Source organism: Scaptodrosophila lebanonensis, unplaced genomic scaffold, assembly GCF_003285725.1.
Source record: "Scaptodrosophila lebanonensis strain 11010-0011.00,11010-0021.00 unplaced genomic scaffold, SlebRS2 tig00000098-arrow-pilon, whole genome shotgun sequence".
Classification (NCBI taxonomy): Eukaryota; Metazoa; Arthropoda; class Insecta; order Diptera; family Drosophilidae; genus Scaptodrosophila; species Scaptodrosophila lebanonensis.
In genome coordinates this window covers 2,269,569-2,292,040 of record NW_022060568.1, presented here as the reverse complement: position 1 = coordinate 2,292,040, position 22,472 = coordinate 2,269,569, and the positions used below count along the sequence as shown (strand labels likewise).

At 38.5% G+C, this 22,472-nt stretch overlaps 4 protein-coding genes across 6 annotated transcripts; 3 read left to right on the top strand and 1 right to left on the bottom strand.

The window, feature by feature from the left end:
* Nucleotides 1–874: 874 nt before the first annotated feature.
* Nucleotides 875–16,502, top strand: LOC115627833. 2 transcript variants are annotated; one of them, XM_030523676.1, is made up of 4 exons: nt 875–988; nt 11,557–11,829; nt 15,778–15,870; nt 15,937–16,502. In XM_030523676.1, the coding sequence occupies exons 2-4, from the start codon at nt 11,644–11,646 to the stop codon at nt 16,309–16,311; spliced, it is 654 nt and encodes a 217-aa protein (XP_030379536.1). In that variant the 5' UTR covers nt 875–988; nt 11,557–11,643; the 3' UTR covers nt 16,312–16,502. The 2 variants fall into 2 exon arrangements, with proteins under 2 accessions (XP_030379536.1, XP_030379537.1); XM_030523677.1 differs by having other exon boundaries at nt 949–988; nt 11,560–11,829.
* Nucleotides 16,503–16,594: 92 nt separating this feature from the next.
* LOC115627970 lies at nt 16,595–18,061 on the top strand. Its single transcript, XM_030523865.1, has 3 exons — nt 16,595–16,600; nt 16,871–17,032; nt 17,912–18,061. Exons 1-3 carry the CDS (start codon nt 16,595–16,597, stop codon nt 18,059–18,061), a joined length of 318 nt encoding a protein of 105 aa, XP_030379725.1.
* A 56-nt stretch (nt 18,062–18,117) lies between these two features.
* On the bottom strand, nt 18,118–19,971 carry LOC115627832 (microfibril-associated glycoprotein 4). Of its 2 annotated transcripts, none has more exons than XM_030523674.1 (5): nt 19,837–19,971; nt 19,724–19,773; nt 19,510–19,653; nt 18,472–19,062; nt 18,118–18,397 (listed from the first exon to the last, which is right to left on the bottom strand). In XM_030523674.1, exons 1-5 carry the CDS (start codon nt 19,942–19,944, stop codon nt 18,259–18,261), a joined length of 1,032 nt encoding a protein of 343 aa, XP_030379534.1. In that variant the 5' UTR covers nt 19,945–19,971; the 3' UTR covers nt 18,118–18,258. The 2 variants fall into 2 exon arrangements, with proteins under 2 accessions (XP_030379534.1, XP_030379535.1); XM_030523675.1 differs by having other exon boundaries at nt 18,472–19,044.
* A 298-nt stretch (nt 19,972–20,269) lies between these two features.
* Nucleotides 20,270–22,100, top strand: LOC115627898 (fibrinogen-like protein A). Its single transcript, XM_030523792.1, has 5 exons — nt 20,270–20,407; nt 20,464–20,507; nt 20,576–20,698; nt 21,155–21,718; nt 21,779–22,100. Exons 1-5 carry the CDS (start codon nt 20,279–20,281, stop codon nt 21,915–21,917), a joined length of 999 nt encoding a protein of 332 aa, XP_030379652.1. The 5' UTR covers nt 20,270–20,278; the 3' UTR covers nt 21,918–22,100.
* Nucleotides 22,101–22,472: the final 372 nt, after the last annotated feature.

Here is a 22,472-nt window from a genome sequence, read left to right as displayed (position 1 = left end):
AGCCCTTTCACTTTCGTTTAAAATATATACCTTTTGTTTATTCGCCGGACAAACAAATGTTGGGCTGAAAAGGCAAAATAAGTTTGAAAGTTATCCATAAGTTATTTAATTGAGTGGACTTCTTATTTTAAGTCTATGGCTTCACACATTGCAGTAAACTTAAATAGGGAACTAATTGCTTGGTACTGGCATTGCCTTTGTTCTCAATGTAGCGCATTCCGACTTCCGCACAGCCGATACTCGTACGGATTCGAGCCAACCTTGTAGCTTAGCATTTGCAGCGACTTAAAATTTGTTTTCATTGGCTTCTACACATTGCGTGTGCTTTAATTTCGCTTTTCGTTTCGTTTCGTTTCATTCATTTCGTTCGTTTCATTCGCTTTCCACGCGCATTTTCGTCGTCAACGTCGCCGTCCACGACGTCCGTGTTGCCGTACAACTATTTTGGTTAGTGAAGCGCATACTTCTGTCACTTTCTACTCTCATTGCAGTCGCGTCGTAAAGTTTTGTTTTTGTTGTTGTTGTTGTTGTTTTCTTTAATACTTTTTACTTTTACACATCTCTTTACATTTTACGTTGTATACGTTGTATTATTCGTGGAGAGTCTTGGGCACTGCTTTCGCGACTGTGTCAGTAACGCGTGAATCTTTCACAAGACCGAGTGACGTTTTGGGGCGACTTTGTTGTCGTTGTCGTTATCGTTGTCGCGTTGTTTATTTCAATTTTGAAATGTGCTTTTTAAATTATTAATAAAGTCAATTTTGCATATGTATAACAAAATATTACACAAAATTATTGCCAGCAACTTATTTCGGTGTCGTGTTTTTTGGTTTTACTTTTGTTTTTGTTTTTGTTTGTGTTTCTGTGTTGTGTTGTGTCCCGTGTCTGTCCAAAAGTTCACATTGCAATTAACTTTGGCAATCGTCTGTTGTTGTTTCCATTTTGCGCAGCCTCAGCAGCGTGCTCTGCAAAACTGAAGCGTTTTCGGGTGAGTAAATTGGGCAGTCCAATGGACTTGAGTGTGCAATTTTTTAATGTTCGGTAAAACCCCAATACAACAAATGCCGCACGTAAAGTTAACAAAAAGCTAATAAGCAATGAGCGAAAATGAAACAAACTGAACCAATATTAATCGCACCGACATCTACATACCCTAACCGAATACTATCAACCAATGATGTTGGCAACAAAATTGGATCCAATTGTTGAATTTGACTTGACAATTTCATTTATAATTCAAACCACAATATTCACATTTCGTTCATAAATACTATTTCGAAGCAATTAGATACTTTGGCGGTACCAAAAAGGCTCGCAAATTTGATACACAAATGATACAAAAACCTGTTTTGAACTCGGTTTGGGACTTGAGACTGGCTCAAAAGTGGTTCAGGGCCATATCTCAGAAAGCATTTCAGCAACTTTAAAAAATTCAATTTGCAGACTGGTGGTGTGGAGATTAAAAGTTCTTTGGTTCGAATGTGGATTAAATTGAAAAATTCAATGAATTAATTTCTGAAATAATTGGCCTCGTTTTAACTGATCTTGAGGTGTGCTAGACTATAACAACTGAAGTATATAGTGCATATTGCAATTTTCTGATTGTTGATTGATAGAATAATTAAAAACATTTTTTTGAAATGGTAGCTAAAATTGCCAAATGGCTTTTAAATGCTAGGGAAATCTTAAAAAATAAAATCTTTGAACCCTATTTTGTTTGACTTTAAAATTTCTAATATATTTTGACCAACTTTATGCTAGTTTTATAAAATGGACAATAGGTTTTTTTTGTTATAATTCCTAGGTATGCTCTTTTTGCATTGACATCTTGACATTCCCTTATGTGTTTCAATCACTTCTCTAAGGAATTACAAGCAACAGATTTAAGTTATGAAACTCTCTGGAAAAAAACAGCATCAAAAACGAAGCGAATTTATGTTTCGTGTGTGATTATAACGAAAGACTTAGGCAACGAACTTTGCCAATGGGCAGGCCACATGGGTCAAACAGCGACTAACACACAAACGTACATAGGCGTGAGGCGTGAGGCGTGAGGTGTTGGGCTTAATTTCAGTTTAATATCGTTAAATGAAAGTTTTATGCAGCGCAGCCAAAGACAAAAGAAATACAACTACAACAACAATAGCAACACATTGTGGCCGCTTTCGTCGCATTGCGACATGCGGCACATTAATAGAAATAAATAAATATGATCGCATATGTACATACATACAAGTAGGTATGTATGTATATAGATAGATGTATGCGTGTGTGTGGGTATATGGGTTATGGTTTTGATTAGCACTCTTTTATTAATAACTCATGTGTGGATCATCGTTGGCTGTTGAAATGTTTAAACAACTTAATGCAAACGAAAATGAAACCAAGCCAGATGCAAATTAATGTATGGCCCGCTGTTGTTGTTGTTGCTTTTGCTGCCATGGCTGATGAACGAAAGTCAAAGCTGGCATTGTTCGCATCTCGCATCAGCGATAGTCGCTGCTCTTATTATGATTTTATTTTTATTTATTTTTTTTTTTTGGGCTTAAAGCCCGGACGTTCACGCAAGAGAGGAGCGGGTCGCGCGCTTAACTTAAATTGAAACCGGTAATGGTCTCAAGGTCGTTGAGAAACCTCTGTTAAAACGGTGCGTTGCCGCTTGTCCATTATCGTCTAGGTCTGCGCCAGCGTTAGCGTCTACTTCAGCTTCAGCGGCAGCGTCTCTGCCTGCGCTGAGCTGCAGCTGTTGATGGCTAAATCAAGATAAACTTTAGTCCAACTCAACGCTGCTCTGCACAATAACAATGCTTTGTGCGTTGATATGCACGATGAGTGACCGTATAGGCATAAAGACTCATTTGAATGTACGTGTGTTAGTGTGCATTCACACTATAAAAAGCGAAAGTAAATCTCATGAAAGTGGAGCAGAAACTGGCCGAGTTGAAGGCAAACCAGCGAGGGGGCGTTGCTGGCCATGTTAGTGCCTATGTCGGTCAATAAGTTTATTGACCGTTTTAACACATTTTATGCGCATAATAATCATAAATGTTGTAATAAATGCTCTTCTTGCTGCCTTTGGGCAGCTCGCACACTCGCACACCTATCTACATACATGCACACATATATTTCGGTGTTTATTTATTATTTTTTTGTAATTTTTAGTTTAGTTTCGAGTTTTTATTTTTTTGGCACCTAATGCAGCTGCTTTTATAAATGTTGTTTTGCTATTTGGCCGTGCAGCGTTAAAATTGATTATGCAAATAAAAGTTTGGGCAACTGAAAATTGATCAAATTGGCAATAAAACAATGCCTCCGTTTGGGCCTTTGCTGGACATTTTCTCTTATTTTATGTGTATACGTATTTGGTTTTCTTTTGCACTTTGCCAGCCATTATGTAAATTTGTCAAATGTGTGCATGTGCTTTGTTTTATCGAATGGTTAGCAGTTTTTTTTTTGGGATTGATGATATATAGTACTCAAAACCGCTTTACACAAGAGCCTTCGAAGGCAAGAAGATTCAACGATTTGGCATTATTGCTGTTGTGCGAAGAGGCAATTTGCTTGAACTTTATGTTGGATATAATAGATAGTATAAGTCTATTATCTAGACATATATGCATTGCTCTTGTGTGCCAATTTTTGTTTCTTTTATAGATCCGGCAGTAATGTTTTATGTATTCTTATTTTCGTAGCACACTATAAGTTACAGTCGCAATAAAGATTACGGCTAAGTGATGTCGTTAAGTTCATGCCTCAGTCAGCAGCCTTGATATATTCATGCCGCAATGCGGTCAATTTCAAAAATATAGTTTGAGGCAAGCCAATGCAAGTGTTGTCTCAATTTTAAAACGTATAATTTAAAAAAAAAAAAAAAACATTTTTATATACTAGTATATAAATAGCAACAATGTTACAAAGACTCTAATGGTGCCTTTCGATTTTGCAGTCTTTCAAATATGTTCATTTTTAGTTCTTGTATTTAAGTATTAACGACTCACATTTATCTATTTATTGCCATTTTTAAGACCAGCCTCAACAAAACGCAGGTATATCACCAAGCCCATGTGTCGTTTTATTTTCAATTTACTTTTTGTGTTTATCTCAACAACCTTCAATGGCATATTTAAACATTTTTTATTTGCTCTTAACACGCCCCGTCTAAATGAGGCTAACGCCCATAACAAATGCACAGCTCAAAATCGCATAAGCTGCGCATAATTGTTAAACTTTGAACAAACGAAAAAACTTGGCTTGTAAGCAACTTAACTTTACACAGACAGCCAACAAGCGGATTAGTTTGGTACTGAATTAAACTACGACTACAACAACAATCATAATAACAATAATAAAATAAACACTTGTTGAATGCTGTAGAACAGAACTGTTTTCAAATTGCAGCCAAATCCCATCGACCAAGCTGGTCAGCTTATCAGCAACGCCTGTTTCAATTAAATTTATCATGCCAATCGAGTTCTTGAATGGTGGCAATAAACGAGCACAAAGGCTGAAATTAGTGACCCCGAGCAATAGCGAAGCATTTTCAGTGAGAATGTTTCAATAGGAAATCAGAGTGACTACAGATCCGAGAATACTACGAATGCACTTCCATTCCACTAACTATTCCATGTTAAAGGTCGAATAATGAAATATAACTTGTGAATACTTATATAGAAGGGAAAACGTTGCACGAAATAATTAAATGGCATACGTATATGGAAAGATAGAGATAGATATCTACAGATTGATAAACGGAAAAACAGATGGAATTGAATTGAAGTGCAGCCGTTGGAATTCAGATTAAATGTATTTTTCTAATACTATCGTGGTGATGAATGGGGACAAACAGCTTTGGGAAAATCTATTTTCTAATTAGCTATTAATTATTAAAAGAAACAATATATAGAATTAAATTCAAGTGCAGCCGTTTGAATTCAGATTAAAAGCATTTGTCTCATACTTTCGACAGAACACTTTCTTTATTAAGTGGGGATTAAACAGTTATGGGAAAATCTCTTTTCTAATTAGCTATTAATTATTAATATTTTTATTCTCTTTCGTTATTGCTTTTCCAGTTTGGTGAGGTCCATTACTGACTCCGAGCACATTTAGGGCTTTGTTAGATTATTCTTAGGCTTCCTTATCCTTAAAGCTAAAGAGAAAACCTATTGTATATTTTAACCGACATATGTCGACAGACATAATAATTAATAGGAATATTATTACGTCGCTTATTCACGTAGAAAATATACTCATGCATAAGTATAAATGATATATTAGAGATTCTCTCAAAGCCCATTAGATAGTTGTTTGTAAATATTTGCATTTATACTGAATCACAAGTTTCCCAAGCCTTTTTTTCTGGACTTTGGGGCCTGCACTTGTGTACATTTATAGAGAGTGGGTCAATAGAGGCGGCATTATGGATATACATACATAGCTATATAGTACTTATATGTAACAGTTGTAGCATTACTTTTGCAGCCATTAAACGGGGAACGGCTCGACCCTCAAGCATGTTGTGGCAGGTTGTTCAAATTTAAGTAGCCAGTCAGCCGGACAGACGAGCTATGAGTGTACGCAAGAACTTTGTATTTTAAACTATAACATGACAATTTGACATTAATGCCGCATAAAAAGCAAATGATGCATAATAATGATAATCTTTACGTAAGTGGCAACAAACTTGACTTGCACTTTTTGTGTCGCTGCTCTGTGTTGGGCAATTTTAAATTATTGTTGAACATAAAAAACAAAACAAAAAAACAAAAAACGAAAAAAATTAAATAAATAAGTACAGAAACAAGAAAAAAAATTCGTCAAGCAGTTGAGAACAAGTTGCAGCTACACATTTTATGCGTGTCGTGCGAAATTACAGGCCCGAAAACAAAAAATGTGGCCAACTAGTTGGCTAACAAGCGACGCGCTGCACATTTGACATTTTACGCAATGAACTTTGCAATTATGAAAATCTATTAGGCGTGCGACAAATGGGCAAGGACGCCACAACAAAATGGCTGAACGGTGCAATGGTAGAATGGTGGAATGGTGGAGTGACTGAATGGTTGGTTGAATGAATGAGTGTCGCCAAATTTGATGGGCAGCGATAAAAACTAGAGCCTCGCTTATCAGCAGCGTACGTAATTATGCTTTATGAGCTTGGCAGGCGCCCATTCGCTTAGTCCCCCAGTCCCCCCATCGCCCAGTCGCCCATTTGCCCATTCGCCAGACGCAGTTAAGAGCCAAAGCTGCGAACCACAAGCTACAAGCTGCGTCTGGGTCTTGGCCATGTCAAATATGTATGACAAGTACGCAGATTAACTAAAATGGCCATATAAAAAGCATGTTGTATTGTGGGCCATTTGCATGTCAGCGTCATTTTATGATGCGGACCCTCTAGAAACGGGGTGTGGCGAGGCAGCAGAATTACAGACTGGCCCGGCGTCTGCGTGTTTTTTTCTTCATTATTTTTTCTTCACATACAAGTATTGCTTATAATTGAGGCGTAGAGATATACTTTGTAGTTAGACGCATTTCTAATTGGCTTGCAGTTAAAACGTAAATCCGAAATCGAGTTTATTTTTCCACGATATGCTGCTTATTTTTATTTCACTTAATTATTTCTTTATGTGCTATGATTCTTTTTACGATCATGCAAATGGATGACAGTTGCACAAATTGATTGTTTTGCAATTACAATTACGATAAGTGGGCGGACTTTGATCAGTGGCTTTTCCACGTTGCTGGCCTATGGAACGGACCAAGCGGACCGCCAAATATACATACTAATCATCATCATAATAACTAGCACTAATACACATGCTAGCGTAGAACTTTAAAGCGCAGTTGCCTAACACATTAGTTCGATATGGAACTACATAATAAGCAATAATTGCGGATGGGTTTGGAGAGATTGATTGAAATTCGCTATTTATTTTGAATGCATTTTTTAATGGCAAATACATACTTGTATGTAGATAATGAAGTGCTAAGGAATAAAGTCTTTGTTAAGCGTATCTGAACGGATTCGCTGCATTTTCTTTACCACAGTCTTGTAAAATGTTTGCCACGGTTTTTTTTAATGTTTTTATGTACAATATTTTTAAAAAAGAGTTTTCCTTATCACAAAGCACTGATTTCTCCAGCTAGATACTGTTCTCTCTTATGTAGAAATTCAATTATTACAAACTATTAAAAGCAGATTTCGTTTTGTATCATATTCCAACTCGTAGCTCAAAATAAATGAATATCAGTGCTAATTAAGGTATAACTAGTAATGATCGAAATACTCCCCACTTGGACGCTACTGACTACCAATCATATCTTACTCAGGGATTATTGATCAGTGATCTACTTTTATGTGCGTTGTAAGAATTACGATATCGAATAGGATAAATCGGTGAAAAGGAAGAGCAACCGACTGTTTATATAGAAACAGAGGCGTGTATATCGTAGATAATATCTTTTAAAAATGAAATGAATGAAATAAACTTGCACCTTTACAATTCTCCATTTCTTAAAAGTGCATTTTAGATAGTAAGTGATCCGCTAAATGCATTGATCAGCAAATCATTCATAATAAGCTCTTCACTAACTTAATTAAAGATCAGTCTGATTTGAGACATAAATAGGTTTCCTAAACAATTACATATGTCCGTTTTGTTCATGCCAGAGAGACATTTTCTGAAATATTTCCATTGAATGGGCTGGTTATGATTTAATAATTACGATACTGGAAGCCCCTTTTATTTTCTAACAGCATTCCTATTTTTCCTATTAAACCCAATAATATATTTTATCAACAGAACGGCCTATGCCTGATCAATCAATATTTCAATGCTCGTTAAATAATTGCAAAGATTTATTTTGCCAGCTCTTTGTTATAAATTGGAATTGTTTCTAGTTTGAATTAAACTGTGAACGCATAAAATGAATTAAATTAATTGAAATGATTTTTTTTTGTGTTTTTTTTTTTGTTTCTTAGCAATGTTTAATGAAATATTACAATGTCGCAGAAATAAAGGGCGCAAAACTGAAAGTTCATTAAGCAGCACTTTGAAGCGGGGCAAAAGTAAAAGGCAAGGCAGTTATGGGACTCGTGTGTGGTTGGGGCTGCTGCACAGGCTCTTGAAGACCTTTGGCTGTCAACTTGTTTGGCAAAAGCAAGCAGCAGATGACCTTGTGACCTACAAACGATGTCTGTCGTGCGTGCCTGCATTTTGCATTTCGAGCTTTGTGGTTTCTTTCTTTCTCTTTTTTCTGCGCTTTGTGTCTTTTCGGCTCATTATTTTTGTCATTTCAACGGATGCGCGCATTAATTTAATTTTGAGCTCGCTTCAATTCGCTTTTTTATTTTCATTTTCGTGATCTCGTATAATGTTGCATAAAATAGCAGCAATAAGACGAGACTGGTTGTGGTTTTATTTTTTTCTTTTTTGGCAAGGTGTGGCTGTTGTTTCTGTTGTTGTTGGTGGTGGTGCTGCTGCGTTTTATGCAATTAAAGATTATGTTTCGTTTCGTTTCCTTTTTTTTTGATTCTTTGCATTCATTAAAAAAGAAATAAAAGCACCTCATCCACATGCTGCTCGAAATGAAGGCAGACAGCCTTGAACGATGCATCTTATTGATAAGCAAATCGCTTCAACTCGAAGTAGTTCACCTGATTTTCGCTCATGGAGTGGGTCCACAAGCTGTTGCAGTGGACGGCTTAAAGGTGTCAGAATAAAACTTGTTTCGAAGTATGGTGATTGGGGGATTGTTTATGGTAGTGCTAGCTGGTAGAGCTATGGCTCTGATCATCACCTCACAAAATCCTTGATCGATGAAACTAATTTAAATAAATGCTGTTGACGTGGCGACCAAGCCTTAAGTTGGCTCTCCCAAGCTTTGATGGCATTGTTGATTTCATTTAAGCAGCAACAAAGTCACTTATCATTCACTTTAATGAATATTTCCAGAGCAATCAATGTCCTATTAAAGTATTAGTCCACTACTAGATGTGAGCAATAAATTTGGCGCACTAATCACATTTCAGATTCAATAATTAAACACTTCACTCCAATGCAATTATCAGCAACAGACTTCTCACAAACCGGCCAATAAAACTGATGAGTTTTTTAAGCTCAAATTCCAGTTAATTATATAGAATTTGCACACATGATTGTTAGGTTTAGGGCCAAAAGCATTTTTTCTGAGCTCTGCGACAATCGACCAATCGATCTTTCAACATCCACCAGCAACAAAATATGTTTCCAAAATATGTTTCCTCCATTATTTGTTTCTTTTCATAATCGCTCATTGAGAACAGATCATTCAATAAACTGTTCTTTTGAATGCTTCTATTGTCATGTTTGTTATGACAATTGACTGATCAGTAACAGTCATCAACAATTAGTCACAATACCGTCGTCACTATTGTATGCTTCAGAGTATTTATTTTGTCTAAAGAGTAGGAATTGTTAAAGCAAATTGTAGTTTTGAATAATAGTTTTATACAATTCAGAACAAATGTGTTAGGCATGTAATTATATATTCGATATAACCATCTAATAAAAGCGCGATGTCTTTAGTTATATTTTTTTTTAAACTATAAATTATGTATGACTGTCCAAATTTTGCTCAACAAAAGCTGTAGGAACATATTCTTGAGTGATAAAGTAAATACTTAGATGCTTTGTTGTTATAAAAGGTCGACTGCGATTCCCGATCCGCTAAGTTAAAACAGGATGATTTCATATTCTTCTAATGTAAAGCAATGCTATAGCTACTTTCTAGTCATCTTTCAATACTGAAGAACCGATTACTTGTATGCATATTTTATATTTTGCTTTCGTTGAGCCAGCAATTGCATCATCTTGGGTTTTTTTGAATGTGAAATGAATAATTTAAGAATTTCGGTACTATTAATTAAATCTAATGTATTTTAAGATTCTTTTGTTTGATTTAGACTCTTATCTAAACTGACGCCGTATTCAACACGGCATTTTAATGAAGCAGCTAATTGTTGGGGCTACATTTGTCGATGGGATGGGATGACATGACAATTTTTTGTGTAGATTTGAAACTGAAACTAGTCTTTTATGCAAATTAGACGACGCATTCTTAAACATTTTGTTTGCCTTTCACACTCGTTCTTCTGAAAATCAACAAAGTATTAATTATATGCGAGCATGTTCTTTGATAGCCAACAATTTGTGTGTGGCCCAAACGTATGGACGTAATCAAGTGGTTTGCCTTCGCCGCTGATAAAGTGGAGTTGGTGTCAAAGTGCAACAATTGGAATTGGCCAGAGCTTAATAACAAAATTGCCAGCAATTGTTGGCAACGGCAAGTGCAGCATGCAACTGTAATTAGTTAATTAGTTGCATGCTGGTCAAGCAGCTGCAAATTCTAGGCAGTCATGAGAGCTTAAATTGCCCGCAACTGGCTTAAAAACAAAAATGAAATAATACCGAAAAAGAGTAACACTTGCTTCTGCTGCTGCTGCTGCTGCTGCTGCTGTCTAGGGCATAACAATGTAAAGGCTGAGGCGTGCTTTGAAATGCCATTGCGCATACGCAATGTATGACCAACTCGAGTACAAATTGCTATTGAAAGCGCATGCAGTTGATTGCAAAAAGAAGCGAGTGGCTTAACACATTTATTGTTGTTGTTGTTGTTGTTGTTATATGTCGCACCATTACAACTTTTGCATTTTATTGAGCGCTTTGTTTGAACATTTTTCGCTCAAAACGTGTTCGGCGCAGGCGCAGGCGTCGACGTTGGCGTCAACGGCAAAGCGGCAAAGCGGCATCGCTTCGTCGTCGTCGCAATAAAATTCAATTTCTGTTGTTTTTTTTTTTCATTTTTCATTTTTTATTTTTGGCCAAATGAGCGCAAATCAGTTTTGAGTCAACACACATGCATATTTGTACACGTACACACACATACACACACACACACACACACCCGTGTATGTGTATGCGTATTTACACGCCACTGCGCTGACTGCAAGTCCGTCAAAAGCTCAGCTCACAGTTTGTTGTTTTTGGTTGCCGTTGTCTGCTGTTGGCGCCGCTGCTGCGCTTGCCGTCGCCGCCGCCGTCGCTTTTGGCTGTAACCGATTTTTTGGCCACTGCTAAATCATTGAAGTAACTTTCGTCTGCAGTCATTTGCTTAAAGTTAGTGAACGTGCTAGTATCGCGTCCCTCAGTTGCGGCTGCTGCGCTTTAAGACTTTTTGTTCGTGGTGTGTGTGCGTGTGTATGTGTTTACATTTTGCAGGCACTGTTTCAAATACAATGCCTTAAGAATTTAACCAATAACAATAATATTCAACATTTTTTAAAAACTAAAAATATATATATTTTTTTTAAATACGCCACACGGCCATTACTTTGTTTTTTTTTTCTTACGAAAATATTTGGATTTTTTTTTGTACGTTTTTGCATTGCTTTGAAGGCCAAGCACGCGCTTTTTGCTTTAAAATATTACGCATACGTAGCGTGTTCCAAGACAATAAAAAGACATTATTTTAACGATGCATAACTATTTGCTGACTTTTTTTTAATGTCTCTTGCAGCAGCTATACAAACAACAAGAACAACAACTGCTGTAACTACAACATCAGTGCGAGAGAATTGAAATAACAAGAAGGAACAGCTACAACATGCAACACTTCAAGTGCAGTCTATTGGTGATGACGCTATTGGCGATCAACCTGCATATGTCCGCTGGGGCGCCGGGTCTGCGTGTTAAGCGCCAACAGCTGCCCTCTGGAGCGGAGCTGCTCACACTCACTGAGGACAACGACAGCAACATCGATGCTGCGGACCTGAATCCCATCAACGCAGAGGTAAATTGTGTTGCCAAAATGGAAGGCACAGACACGCTCGCTCGAAACTAGGAAGCGTCGAGCTGGGCATTGTGTCAGATAAACAGGCAAGCGGACAGGCGGACAGGCGGACAAACTGTGGGACACGTTTGGCAACTTGTTGTCTGTTTGCCTGCCTGCCTGTCTGCCTCTCCGCCTGTCTGTCTCTCTGTCTGTCTGTCTGTCTGCTGGGGCTTTAAGGCTGAGTCTGAGGCTCGGCTTCTTGTAAGTTTTGGGGCGTGAAAGTGAAGTTTTGAATGTTGCATTGTTGTCATTGCAACAACAACAACAACAGCACAACAACAACACTGGCAGCAACAGACTACCAGCCGCCTTGCAAATTGTAAGCTAACGATGCGATTTGACTGCAATGATTGCTTGATTGCTTGTCTGCCAGTCTACCGCCTGCTTAGCTGGTTGGTAGGCTATCTTTGTAGTTGTTATTGTTGTTGTTGTGTAAGTGCATCGTTGCTTTCATTTGTTAACTGCATTAGACGCAATTGCTAATTTCGTGGTCGACTGTTGCGCATTTCCACCTTTGCTTTTCCGCAATTGGGGTTTTCAGTTTTTTATCTTCTTCTCTTTACCTCCATCTCCGTTTCTATTGCTACTGCTACTGCTGTTGCTGTTACTGTTACTGTTGCTTCGCTGTTGTTGTTATTGTTATTGTGCATTGGTGCATTGAACTGCCCACAAAGCAAAAGACAACTCAAATCCAAACTCAACAACAAAAACAGCTTTGCAAACATTAAACAACAACAACACCAACAACAAACAAAAAAAACAAGAAATACTCAAAACCAAGCATGCATACAAATCAATAGCAACATGGTCAAGACATATGCTCGACCTTGAGCATGTGGGCGCCTTTGGTCATAAAAATTGAAATATTTTTGATCAAGTGCCACCAAAAAGCAAAGCATACATATATATAAATAAACATATATATGTACAGCAACAGCAACAACAATAACAACAACAACTGATGGCATTTAAGGCGCGCACAATGACAACAAACTCCAGTAACAACAACAAAAAACAGTTAAAACAGTGCGTCCGTATGTCCGTAGGTAAGCGCGCTAAACAAGTTGTTAACGACCTACGTTAACATTTCAAAACCGTTGCGCATACAGCAAACCAGCCAATCACAACAACAAGACCAGCATCAACAAAAAGTAAACCAAGTCGAGCTTAGCCAGCAAAATCGGCCGGACAAGCGCCTCCTCAGTTATGTTATTGAGAGACCATTTGCCTATATAAGTTGGCGTATGTATGTATGTGTGGGTACTTCCCTGTCTGCATATGTGTGTGTGTGCTAGTGTGTGTGAGTGTGTGAGTGTTGGACACACAACAAGTGTCGGTGAAGACTCAGACATAAACGTGGACGCTGGCTGCAAAGTGAAGAAGCCACGTTTGCAGCCATTGTGCAATTTTTTCATTAATACATTATTTGTTGTACGACTAGTTGTTGTTGTTGTTGTCGGTATTCGTTTTTAGCGCGCGCTGTTTTCATTATAAAATTAATTTACAGCTTTTGTGGAAAATTTTGAAATGCAATTTAAAATTGGCAAAACGCTATAAATTCAAATGAATACTCCTTCCTGAAACTTTCCTTTCAGCTCGATAACAAAGACAATGATTAGGCCCGTCACACTGCAGGCCTGCAAACGGGCTTGCTTAAGTTTTTAAGCTGTTTGTCTTTTAACGGCTGCGCATGCGCAATTTAGTTTTTCCTCCTTCATTTCATCGTCCATATATCTTCTATTTGTAAATTTCTCTCGATTGTAAGAAGGGTTATTGTCTTAGTAGATAAAATGTTGTCCATTAAAGTTAATTGCCTTTATTGAAGAGCTTGCCATGCAGAATCAAAACGAATTCTGTGCCATGTAGATAGCTTTTTCCTATAACTATGGAACACGAATGTGCTGTTATAAATGTCCTCTGTCTTGTTATAATAAGTATATACAACAATTTCTAGAGTTTCTTTTAAAACTAGAAGGCTATTTACTAACGATGCTAGCTCGGTTTCAAAGCCAAAAATTCGCTCGTAGTAAGAGTTTGAAAACATTTGGAAATTTGACATTGAATTACAAACATCTTCATAAGTACCTACTATAATCGACATCGCTTAAGCGTTGTGGTTTCATTTTCAAATAATAATGTCTGGCTGATTATAAAAACTATGAGCATCGCAAAAAAAAGTTTATAAATGGCCAAAAAAAAAAAAAAGACGGAGTCTGCTATCTCATTCAAGTTTATCGAAAGGTCGTGCTGTGGCTTGCGTGTTGAGTTACACTTGAAAAGACAATAGCGACTTGGGCATAAATAATGGCTTCAGTAAAGATAAAGTAACTTGAACTTCTCTTGAAGTTTAGGATTTTCCGAACTGATTTTGGGTGCAGATTTGTAAAAAAAAGATTGACTGAATATACCCATATATGCCATCCTAGAAGCTAAATAATCGTGACTGAACTACAAATAAGTTAACAAATTAAAGATAGTGTTGATCAGTTGGTCGTTTGTTTGCTCAGTCAGTCACATCTGTCCCATTAAAATTCCCAAATAAATGGCAGAGAAAAAGGTCGTATAATTATTTCAAATGCAATGCACTATAAACAACGGCAACTACGAGTACATATAAGTAGTATATCCGATTGTATAGTTTGATTTTGGACTTGAAGTCGCGTTTTGTTTAGAAATGAGTCGAAATGCATGACGTGATTTTTTAAAAGTTATTTTTCTGTTTTATTTATTTTCTGAGGCAGTGACGCTGTGAATTTAAATACTTGTACATGGTGGATTCCAAACGAATCTCTAGTCAAATGAAAACGATTGAAAGTGAAATGATATCGCCATATCGAGTACCAAGAATGCGTATGGCGCTTGCAATAAATAATGCGTGAATCTGAAAGCTAGCGGGGCACACTTTTAATTGCGAACTGAACACACATACTACATACACACGCAGACATCTGTTTGCTTTAATTATTTGTATGTATTTTGTTTTTCTTGTGCGTCATTAATTGGGTCAAGTCGAACTAGCTAAGGCGCAATGAAATTATATATATATTTTTTTTTCCATTTTGTCGGCGCAACTAAACTTGAAAGCAGATTTGCTGGCATAATTTGGCAAATTGTTGTGGAAAGAACGACACCCAGACGCCCTGGTTGGGGCCAGCGGACAGAGTTGAAGTACATATACAGATTTGTATGCATTGAAAACATTTTGTGGCAAGTCATTAACACAGAATGCAAGGCGCATGAAATTATGGCGCCCAAGGCAGATCAAACGATAATACGATAGATAGAGAGAGAGACAGACATTTGTCTGCGTCTAATGCCATGATTGGCAACTTTTTGTAATGCTTCGTATGCTCACAAGCTAAGGTCAACAAAGCCAAGTCAATTACTGTAAACCAATCTCTTTTTATACTCCACTTGTGCACTCAAAATATTGAAATTTTTAAACAATGTATATGACAAGGTATAGAGTGTATTGTCGGTTGTATGAACGTCTGATCATTCAGATGAACGTCTTCCTTTAGATCCAGGGAAACGACACTTTGTTGAGATATTGCTCTGAGCTTCATGTATATAAAGTTTGTCTTAAGTTTTGCGATTACATAATTAAAGTCGACATTTTTATCCATAATCTCTATGAATGAGTTTTATGAAATCAATTGACTTATGTATGCATATTTAGGTCGACGATCTTCATTCAAAAGTTCCATCACAACAATTCCTATCATAGTACTTTTAGCACATTTTAAACAATAATAATTGAGGAGTGATTTTCGTTTTGGCGCTAATTTTCTTTCACATTTATTTGGTTCGATCAATGATGCATTGTCTTGGAAATGGCTGAGACTATTCCATATTGCTCCTTTTGCTTTTCTTGTGCCCGCTCTCTCTAAACGCAACTCATTTTAGGAGGTGTTAGGCGCTGGCCTAGAACGCAACAAAAGAAAACTGCCCGATGCCACGTTTGAGGCTAAAAATGCTGTGCTCGGATTTGTCTTTGGCGTAAGTAGCAATAACTGCGAAGGTTGATGGGAATATAATTGGATTAACAATTTTGTTGCTTCATAGAAAATCGACAATTTCCTAGACACCAAGACGCGCGTCATTGAGCAATTGGATCGCTCCAACATCGAGAAGAACAAGCAATGGGACATTAAGTCGCCAGTACCCATTAAGGACTTCCAAACTCTGATCACCGCCGTGGTCTCACCGAAGATTCGCTCGATTGGTAACATCGCCAATGATCTGACCACTGGCGTCTTGACCACCATCACAGCCTTTAGTGGCAGCTCCTCGGGCAATGGCAATGCAAATGCTGGACTCGGCAATGTTGTCTCCAAGTTCCTTAGCTTTTCGGGCCCCATACTGCAGGGCTCGTCGGGCGCACAGGGTGTGGCTGGTGTGACGACACCGGCACCAGACTCAGATGAGGCGGGCTATTAGGTGGATGATGAGACCCACATTGGATGCTGGAGCGCATAATTTATGTAACTAAGTGAGGAACTCCCCCACATTCTCCACCAACGACTTCACACACATACACACACACACACTCAACTCGCTCTGATTGATGAAATTTGAAATCAACTCTTTTGATGTAATTAGCGAAAATTGCGTTTAGTTATTAAGTTGAAATTCTGTAGAATGATTTTTTTTTTATAAATATTCTTTTTGTCAGGGCCTTTGCTGTTTTAGTTAAGTTAAATCTTACACCACACATTGTATCATGTTTGTAAATATTGGCGCATACCTACGACTATCGTATACTCGTGAAACGAATAAAATGAAATAAAAGAATTTTTACATGTTAAACTAATTAAAGAAACCAAAACTGGTTTCGTCTCGTATTTTTTTGGGCTGTTGAGATAATTGGGTGACCTTGGCCTTGCCTCAGTTATGTTGTGTCCAAGTTCAAATTAATTACATGCTCTGATAAATTTCCCATAAAGCGCTCTTTCATACCCAACCGCCTACTCACTCTCCTTATCTTTTAAACTTGCAGAGCGAGCGGCGGCAACGGCGCGCACGCGCCACCGGCAAAGATGGGAACGATGCCGCCGAACTGGACCGCAGCAATGTCTCGTTCCAGCTGCCCGACGAGCTCTTCAATAAATCGTTCCAAACCGTCACAAATGTTAGCAAATCAATATCCAGATTGATTATGGTAAGTCCACTGACAGTCGTCTTATGCATTAATTAGGTTTAGCGATTGTTTGCATTGCTCGTTTACATCTTTCAACTGTCTCGCTCATTTGTTTATAAACTCAAAAGCTTGGATAGCAATAGCAAAGTTTCCAATAGTAATTTGTCAAGCAAAAACAAAACAAAACATGAAAGGAAAGCAATTGTAGGTTTGATTGAAAATCTGTTGACTCATGTATTGTTTTAAGCATTTTTATTTCAGATTTAGTTTTGCGAACTTTGTTTGAATTTAATAAGAATCGGAAGATATTACGATTCTGAAGAGCTATATTCAGTATCACAAAAAAGGAGTACATTTCATGTAATTGGTTAGTCAAGAAAATGAATGAAACATTCAGAAAATCGGACAAGAAAATCTGTCCGCCTTTGCCTGATGTTAAAGCCTTTCAAATATTGCAAATAATCAATTGTTTCGTACAAAAGTTTTGTGTGTCTAAGGGTTGGGGTCTATTTCGTGTTCAAAGTCTCTTGTCTACTTATATTATTTTAAGTTGGCAGCACCCCGTAAATGGGTTGGCAGCCCGAAAAATTGGCTACACTGATTAATAGACAATATGACTAACATGTTAATTGTATGCGTATTGTTGAAAATGTAGTTAATTTTTATGAAATGAAATGGATTATTAAATGTAAACGTTTCAAGCAGCTGTGCTTTGCTTAGTTGAGGTTGCCATATCGGGCAAGATATTGTAAAGTATTGTATTGGACGGCACTGTACTAAGAATGTAAATCTAATTACTTCGTTGCACATTTTGTTTCCTCTGAAGTTTGTTCTTCCCTATTGATAAATAATTACGATACGCTTTAAAAAAATTACAATTTATTGTTTCATAAATTTTAGAACTCGGCTCGTCGCTACGCTCGCTTTGTTCTATTCTTCAAGCCCGTGTTTGGAGATGCTTTGGTGGTGAAGGGCAATGAGGAGCCAACGACCACCACAACGCAGCGAACAACGACCACGACGGAGGCGGAAAAACTAAACGAAGTTTAAAAACTAGTCGCACGACATTATTCCTACATGAATTTCTATTAGTACACACATTTTTGTTTTGTTTGTTTGTCTTTATTGTTATGGGATATCTATAAATTATGCTATTACACTTATGCTATACAATATTGGAGCACGCATTTGTTTAGATAAAAATATATATACATATATACATGAGTATACACATATGAATGCTATTTTTAAGCTGCTTTCGGTCGCACCGACAATCGGATCCGCTTAAGCGAGCCCTTCGGCCCATCTAAAAAGCCACGCCACAGAATTCCTTTATAGCCATCAACATTGCGGTCCAAAATACGCTGGTAAATGCCAAAGGGATTGCTAAGAGGACCAAATAGGAGTTGGGTGTTAATAGGCGACGGGTGCAGAGCTATGTACATCTCCAGTGATCTCACCTCAGGTTGCAGCTGCTGCTGTACCAAAACGCAGCTGACTGGGCAGTCGCACAATTTGCGCCGCTCTCAGTGTTGTCCTGGTCACTGGTGCTGAACTTTTTGCCGGCGTGCTGACGCAGTGCATCGGCCGCATCGCCTGTGTGGTTGCCTAGCACGTTCAGTCGGTACTGCTCGGACTCGCTGCCAATGCTGAACTGGTCATAGAGAGCATAGCGTTGCTTCTCCTCGCGATTGTGGAGCTGGACCAGCAGCTCATAATTATCGCTGACCGTGATCCAATGCAGCTTGTCCAGTCCGATGAAGAACTCTGTGGTTAGGGACCCAAAGCCAATCTTGTAGTCAACCCATTTGCGATTAAAGTCCTCGCTACCGTCGTAGCGATTGGCCACCACTGTCCAGCCACCGCCACGGACCTTCTGGTCGCAGAATACATAGAAGGGCTCTATATTGGGTCCCGGTCGAATGCGCACAACTCCATGCTCTTGCTTGACGCAGTTGTGCGGCGTTGTGGGTCCCTTAGTGGCGGGAGCTGCTGGGACGAGGGCCTGTGGATCTAGTATGTCCGTATCCAAGCTGTTGGAGGAATTATTACTTGAAACATAACAATTATTTGAGTGAAGTTTGAAAATATGTAAGAAGAGATTGAACTTGAAAGCTTATTCTATAATCAATCCTATGTATAATACTATACTATATAGCTTGAGTTCTTGTTTGCTTTTAAAATATATATCGTTTCCATAAAATGTGCTCTTTGAAATGAAGAAAAACTTTGTTTTTCTAATGCAAATGACGAGCAATGATTTTAACAGCAACACCACTAATGGAACCAAACATGCAAGTCTGCCTGACTCCTTCAGTATTGTGCCGACGGATGTATTCCCCAAGGAAGGCCTGATGGCCTGGAGTCTTTTAGTGAACTCTTTTACCCTTTTCCTAGAGGAGGGTATACAAGTTGCTACTAGGCTCAAAGCAATCAAATTAGTTACTTGCTATCACTATCCTAGAAAAAAGGCATTCAAAAAAAAGAGTTCAACCTACAAACGACTGCCGAGAGCGATGGGCAGCGTTGCCAGGGGCGTGGCACCTATCGATGTGGCTGTACGGCGCAAATCCACAAGCTGCTCCTGTAAGCTGCCCACCTGCTCCTTAATACTGGCCATGTCCGTGGCAAGCGCTTGAAGTCTGTTGGAGATATTTTGCATTAGAACTAGAGAGGCCATCAAAATAGACGTATTCTGCAAGTGAGTCTTACCTGTTGGTGAACCCACTTAGAGCGGAAATAGGACAAGTGCCTGCTGTACTCTATAAATAAAAAGACATACAGTGAAAAATGAAAAATATGATGAGCTCGGCGCTCAAACTGACATTATCGATGGGCAGTGATTTCAGCATTTCACTGTTAAGTTCATTTTGTGTGCTCGTCAGGCAGGCCAGCATGGTGACCAACGTGTCCAACTGCAACATTTTCGACATTTCGATTCTACGACTACACTGGGAACAGGCTTCAGGCCGACTGGCTAGCTGAACTGGCTGTTGTTTTTCCGGCTGGAAGGCAGTGCGCGACGAGTAGAGCGCCAAAGGTCGGCAATTAAAGCAAAAGCTCGGCTGCATCGCTTCACTAACTAAGCAACTAGTACGGGCACATTGCAAACAGGTATGCTAAGTAGACAGCCCACATTCCGTACAATAGACTATACGTGTACTATACTACAAACATTACATTACTAAGAACAGCAACATCAACAGCACTAGCAACTACAGACGGCGCTTCAGTTCGGTTTCAAGTGTCTAGCGATCTCTACTCAGAATGGCGCTCGAAACGCTGGTTACGGCTCTGGCCTGTCTGAGCAGCACGACGCCCCCGATGCGACCCAACGCGGATATGACGGTGTCCGCGATAATGAAGAATTCACACGAACCATTTCGTCTCGATAATGTAAGTAATTGCAAGACCAGTCCGGAGGTTTGGCTATCATACCACAATATTTACAGAGCACTGGCTGTCCTGTTAGTGCCTTGGGAGGTTTCACGGCGCGGTAAGTTCGCCACTACCAGTACCTTGGAGGAGTACTTACTTTTAACAATTTGAATTTTCCCGAAACAGCATAGAGTACATGTCCAATGAGCTACAGTCGTTGAAAACGCAATTGGATGATATCCAGCAGCTGATCGATGAGTACAAAAACAACGCGGTCGCAGCCCCAACCATGACTCTTGAGTCGCGTATGTAAGTTAGCCAACCAATATAGAAGTAGTACCCAAAATTTCCAATTTCAAATTTCCAATTTCTCTCTACAAATTTGAAATGCATTATTAAAAACTCCATATTATTTGAATCAGAATGAAGAACTGCAAAGATCCATTTAATATTTATATTCATGATTTTTGATTCAAATTAAGCTAATTGGTAGTCAGTATGTTAGTCTGTTATGGAAAGGAGCAGGAAGGCAACTAGTTATTAAAACCAACCTATTTTCCACTCTACTGTGCTTGATCGCAGCAGATGCGTTAAATGAAATTCTTCGCTATCCACAGTTGAATACCTTTACGCTTGGTAAGCACATTGGCTTCAGACTTCTTCAGCAAGAAACATCAATTAATCTATATGTATGATTTCTATACGCAATTCAACAACTTATTTCATATTCTAACAATACGTTTAATAATTGTTTTGAACTTGCAGCTTACGGGCCGATAGCATCGGAACTATACCTGCAGCTATCAACGTGCCTTTCGATGATAAGCCGCAGAACTGCTGGGACCAGAAGCATGGTGAGGTGCTCATTAGAATAGCGCCAGATGTGGAGCCCTTCTTTGTCAACTGCGATCAGGAGGAACGCGATGGCGGCTGGATTGTAATCGCCTATCGCTTTGATGGCAGCGAGGTCTTTAATCGTGGCTGGCAAGATTACAAGTCCGGCTTTGGTTCGTTGAGCTCAGAGTTCTTCATTGGGATGGATAAGTTGCATAAACTGACTAATAGGGCCGAGTGTGAGCTGTATATTGTGATGCGCAACCAGGAAAAGGAGCAGCGCTTCGCTCTCTACGACAAGTTCAGTATTGGGAGCGAGTCTGAAAAGTATTTGCTGTATGTCCTGGACAGCTATAGAGGAGATGCTGGCGACTCATTGCGCTATCATGCGGGCAAGAAGTTCACAACCTTTGATCAGGACAATGATGATAATGCACAGAACTGTGCGCGCACACATGCCAGCGCCTGGTGGTATGGCCGAGACTGCTTTGAGAGGTCTGTGAAAGAACAAACCTTTTGTTGACGCTCAATCTATAATTTTCTTCCGATTTTCAGTAACTTATTTGGCACGTTTCAGCCAAAATATGCTCACCAGATCGGCAACTATAAGGGCATATTGTGGAAACCATTTTTGCCCGGACCCACTGGCTCCCTAAGCTACGTCCGTATGATGATTAGGCCGAAGAAGTCGTAGTATGGGCTAGTTGGCTATGCTATTAGTCTATTTTTTATTTATTTATTTCCAATTGATTTGATTTGCATTTCATATATGTAGGTATGCCAAAGAAAATTCTTTGAATTGGGCTTTCTGCCAACAATTAGCGTGCGAAATTCCTATATACTATTATTGTAGAAATACCAATATTTGTATGAATGATTCAACACTCGTTGCAAGTATTACTTGCAACCAATTAGTTTATCAAATATACATTTATTCATTCATTTGCATCGAATACAATTAAAGTTTGAATAAAGCTAAGTTCGATTTTTGTCGCTACAAAGCTCTTGAATATAAAATTAGCAATGTGCAGTTTTATTTAATCAGCTTTTTGTTGGTTATAATTATGAAAAGCAATTCATTGTTCTATTATTGCTTGGCATCCAAATGAAATAAAATGTCATAATGAAAGTTAAATGCAAAGATTCGGAGTCTACCGTCTAAAAATTTTCACCCCGACAGATTAAAGTGAAAAAACATTTACTTACATTCATGTATTTTAAAAGAAATCCTTAATATCGCCTTCAAAAT